Source organism: Microtus ochrogaster, chromosome 5, assembly GCF_000317375.1.
Source record: "Microtus ochrogaster isolate Prairie Vole_2 chromosome 5, MicOch1.0, whole genome shotgun sequence".
In the NCBI taxonomy this organism is placed as follows: Eukaryota; Metazoa; Chordata; class Mammalia; order Rodentia; family Cricetidae; genus Microtus; species Microtus ochrogaster.
The window spans coordinates 86,647,464-86,651,717 of NC_022012.1; the positions used below are offsets into that span (position 1 = coordinate 86,647,464).

The window sequence follows — 4,254 nt, forward strand, 5'->3', positions numbered from 1 at the left end:
CAAAAAACATTCTGATCAAACCTGTTCTCGGGGTAGCTGGGTGCCATGGTGCATGGAGGCAGGAACATTGTGGGTTTAAGGCCATCTTAGAATACTAAGCAAATTGGAGGGTGGCAAGCGTGATCTCCATCTGCTCTTCGCCTTTTTTGTGTTTTGTTTTGTTGAGACAGGGTCCCAGTCTGTAACTCAGAAAGGCCTAGAACTTATCACATTTCCCAGGCTGACCTCAAACCTGTGTGCAGTTCTTCTGCTGGGATCAGGCTGTGTCAACACGCCTGGCTGACTTGCTATTTTATCACAAGATCTCTCTTACACACTCAGGAACCCCACCACCCATCATATAACACAGTCATAGGGCCTCACCAGACACAAGCTAGGATGCTGTCATTTCATCTTGGACATTTAGCATCCAACACTGAGGTAAATTGGGCATGATGACACACATCTGTAATCCCTGCACTTTAGGAGGTTGAGGCAGGAAGACTTTGAGCCTGAGGCTAGTGTAGAATCTACTGGTTCATCAACTGCCAAGGAGCCACATAATCCAGAAACAAATGAAAATCTGTTCTTCTCTGTTAAACAATCCTCAGAACCCATTTAAAGTCAGACAGGATGGTGTATCTGTAATTTGAGCACTCCCACAGTGCGATAGATGGGCAGTGAAGACATCTGAATCTCTTGGGAACCTGGAAGGCAACTGTCTTGGAGTATACAGCACAGTGGCAAACAACCAAAGAGATCTTGCCCCAAATACAAAGTGAGCAGCTAGAAGATGACTCCGTGGTTAAGAGCAGCATATTGTTCTTCCGGAGTTTGGTTCCCAGTACCCATGTCAGAGGGCTCACAAATGCTTGTAACTCTAGTTCTAGGGGACCAACACCCTCTTCTGAAGTCTGCAGACACTGCACTCACAGGTATATAACCACATACAGACACACAAATGTACACATGTAATTCAAAATAAATCTTTTCCAAAAAGGGGAAGATGAAGACACCCAAGGCTTTTCTGTGACCTCCACACATGCCATGGAACATGTATACCCCTCACATTTTAAAGCACATATACACACATACCATATACATAAATTTACAAGATGAAAAATAAAACAGATCAGTGAAGCAAACAGGATGGATGGAAAGAGACTGACAACCCTTTCTGCAGGCTGATGTGAACAGAGAAAACCTTAAAGAGTGTGCACTATTCATCAGAGGACCAGAGTCTGGATCCTAGCACCCACATGGGGCAGCTCATAACTGCATGTAACTCAAGCTCCAGGGCATCAAAATAAATAGCTTCTGGCATCCTCCAATATCTCTCCAAATGTGCATATACCCACACGAAGACATGCACACATATACATAACTAAAAATAAGCCTTAACCTGGGCAGTGGTGGTAGGTACCTTTAATTCCAGCACTTGTGACCCTGTGAGTCCAAGTCAGCCTGCTCTACAGAAGCAGTACCAGAACAGCCAGGACTATATAGAGAAACCTCATCTCGAGAAACCAAAAATAAAATAAAAATAAGTCTTATTTAAAAAAAAAAAAGACTAGTATAAAAGAGAAAATATGGAGACCCAAAGGTCAGAACCATGCCACTGAAAACAGCAGGTTCGTGGGAACTTTGCCAAACCTCATCTCCTTCATATAAATCCAACATCTCAGCAGGAACAGGGTCCTCCTCTAAGAGCATCAAGGCTGCTCTGGATCTTTCTTCTTCAGTTAGACATGTCACACAGCTCTTAGCAAACCAGGGTTAGGTCCTCAGGGCAGGCTGTGCTACAGCCACGTCAACACCTGCAGCAGTGCCTTTGCGAAGGAACAAGTGACCAGGGAAGCAACGCTGCATGACCGAGCTAGAACTCAAACTGGGTAGTCTTACGGATCTAGAAAGATGATTTTAGAAAATGAACGTGATGGCCTAAATCAGCCAGAACATCTTTGATTAACAAGGACGAAGTTGGTTCCTCATCTGGACTTGGACAGGCACTGCATACCCTCCCGCCGTCCTACAACACATGGATCGTCCCTGCACTATATTCAGATCTCTGCTCAAACATTACCCCAGCAGGGGTTGGTTCAGCAGGGGGCTCAGAGGGTAAAGATGCTTGCAGCCTGAAGGTGCAAGCCTGATCATTTGAGTTCGATCCTTGGAAGTCAAAACATGCATGACACACACACTCACAGATAAAACACTTAAAAAAAAAATCACCTGGGGGCTCAGGGATTAAGAGCACATACTGCTTTTCAGAGGACCTGAGTTTGATTCCCAGCACCCACTACCACATGTACCTACAGATTCGGGGAATCCAATGTCTCTGACAGTCTCTGCAGGTATCTGTGTTAAAGTGCATGTACCCACAATTAAAAATAATTATAAAAAACCAAAACCACAATAAAACCAAAATCTCACAAGAAGCCATCCCTGACCAACCTATCTAAAATTCTATAGCAGCAGGCATGGTGGCACACACCCATTTAACCCAGGCCTCTTGAGGCAGAGACCGTAAGTCTTTGTGCATTTGGGAACAGCATGGTCTACAAAGCAAGCTCCAGGCCAGCCTGTGACCCTGTCTCAATCACTAATCAATTTATCAACCAATTCCATAGTACACTCTGGTAGCTCAACACCCGACATCTTTATTGTTTTCTTCCGGGACCACTGAGAGGAGTCTCCAGCGGTTCTGTTTATCTGCACCTGAATTGGGACGGGCTCACTTTAACAAGTTCGTTTGTCAGTTGTGGAGATGGGAACCACCAAAAACCTATGTCACCTGACATCCCCCTTTCTGATCATATTTCACTGTAAAAAGCGTGCAGACCACCTTAAATTCTTGTCGCTTAAGTTTCTTTCACTAAAACTTGAATGCAGCAAATATTACTTTCTTGAAAGAAACAGAGCAGATTTTCCAGGTGACAGGCTGATATTCCCTAGTGGAATAACAGAGAGACACTACAGAAAACCATAGAGAATAAGAACTTAATCCTAGGGCCGGGCAGACGGCTCAGCAGCACTTGCAGAAGGACTAAGACCAAGTTCCCAGCAGCCACAAGAGGCGGCTCACAACGGCACAGAGCAGAACGCCACGTCTATTTAAACAGTTTTCAGAAAGAGGATTTCACAGGACACAGGAAAGTTGCTGACCGGAGGCCACTTTCAGTGGCTGAACCTGGGGACCTTCAGACAACCGTGTATGCTCGGGAAGACCTTTCCTTGAAGCATCTGGAAAGCGGGGTGACACAGCTGAGCTTCCTGGGCCAGAACGATCTTGGAGCACAAGGCAAGGATGGTCTGCAGTGGATTCAAGAGAAGTCACAGCAGAAAGCCACTGGAGGTGGGACCCGAGGGCTCCCAGCGGAGACAGCTGAGAAGAGGAAGGCGCGGGGGGCACAGGAGCGAAGACAAGTGGCCTCGAATCTCCCACGCGGGCCCCGCCGTCCCCGCGCGCAGTGTGTCAGCCCCCGGGTCGCGGCGCGGGCCCCTCACCTGCAGGCTTGTCTGCAGCCATCTTCCCGCCTCGGCTCGAGTTCTTCCCTGCAGGTGGCGTGGCCCCGACTCCCGCCGCCGGGCTGGCCGCTGGTTCTGCAAGGTTGGGAACAACGCTCAGCTCAACCCGGCTCTGCTTGCTTCTGATTCAAGGCCTGGACGGACCACGGGCTGAGGAAGTGACGAAGCTACGGTTGGTCGTCTAGCAACAGCACCAACATATCAGCCTGTACAGGGCTGTTTTCCCCGCCATCCACAGCTTCCGCCCGGTTGCGGCCCAGGAACACACTACTTCCGGGGCGGGGCCAGCTGCGCCGACAGCTGGGCGTGGGAACAGTGGCTGGTCTCGGCCCCGGAAGCTCGTGCCTGTGCTAAGCCGGAAGTGAGCTAGGACAGATCCTGAGTGAAACAGGAAAAGGTAGAGATTTTTGTTCCGCGTTTCACCAAAATGCTAGGCATTACACCTGACGTTTATGTGCCAAGCGCTGGGCCTGACATGGCCTGTACTGACTCACTGGTTTCCCACAACAACCCTATGTTGCATTCCCTCCCTAGATAAAAGACATTTTTTTTTTTCTGAGACAGGATTTCACTGTGTAACAGTCCTGACTGTCCTGAAACTCTCTGTGTAGACCAGGCTGGCCTCAAACACATAAAGATCCTCCTGCCTTTGCCTCCCGGGAGCTGGGATTTAAGGCGTGTGCCACCACTGCCTGACCCAGGCCCTATATCTTTCTTTCTTCTTTTCTTTTGCAATATTTCTCACTG

At 48.2% G+C, this 4,254-nt stretch overlaps 1 protein-coding gene across 3 annotated transcripts in view; it reads right to left on the reverse strand.

Moving 5' to 3' along the window:
• The window catches only part of Cnot10 (CCR4-NOT transcription complex subunit 10), a 49,422-nt gene extending 45,648 nt beyond the window's left edge, over positions 1–3,774 (reverse strand). For 2 of the 3 annotated variants that reach the window (XM_013346615.2, XM_005348043.2), the window contains exon 1: positions 3,487–3,774. In XM_013346615.2, coding sequence (XP_013202069.1) covers positions 3,487–3,508 — 22 coding nt within the window. In that variant the 5' untranslated portion in view covers positions 3,509–3,774. Of the gene's footprint in view, positions 1–3,144; positions 3,443–3,486 lie in introns of those variants that run through there. The other variant, XM_013346614.2, reaches the window with a different exon arrangement.
• Positions 3,775–4,254: the final 480 nt, after the last annotated feature.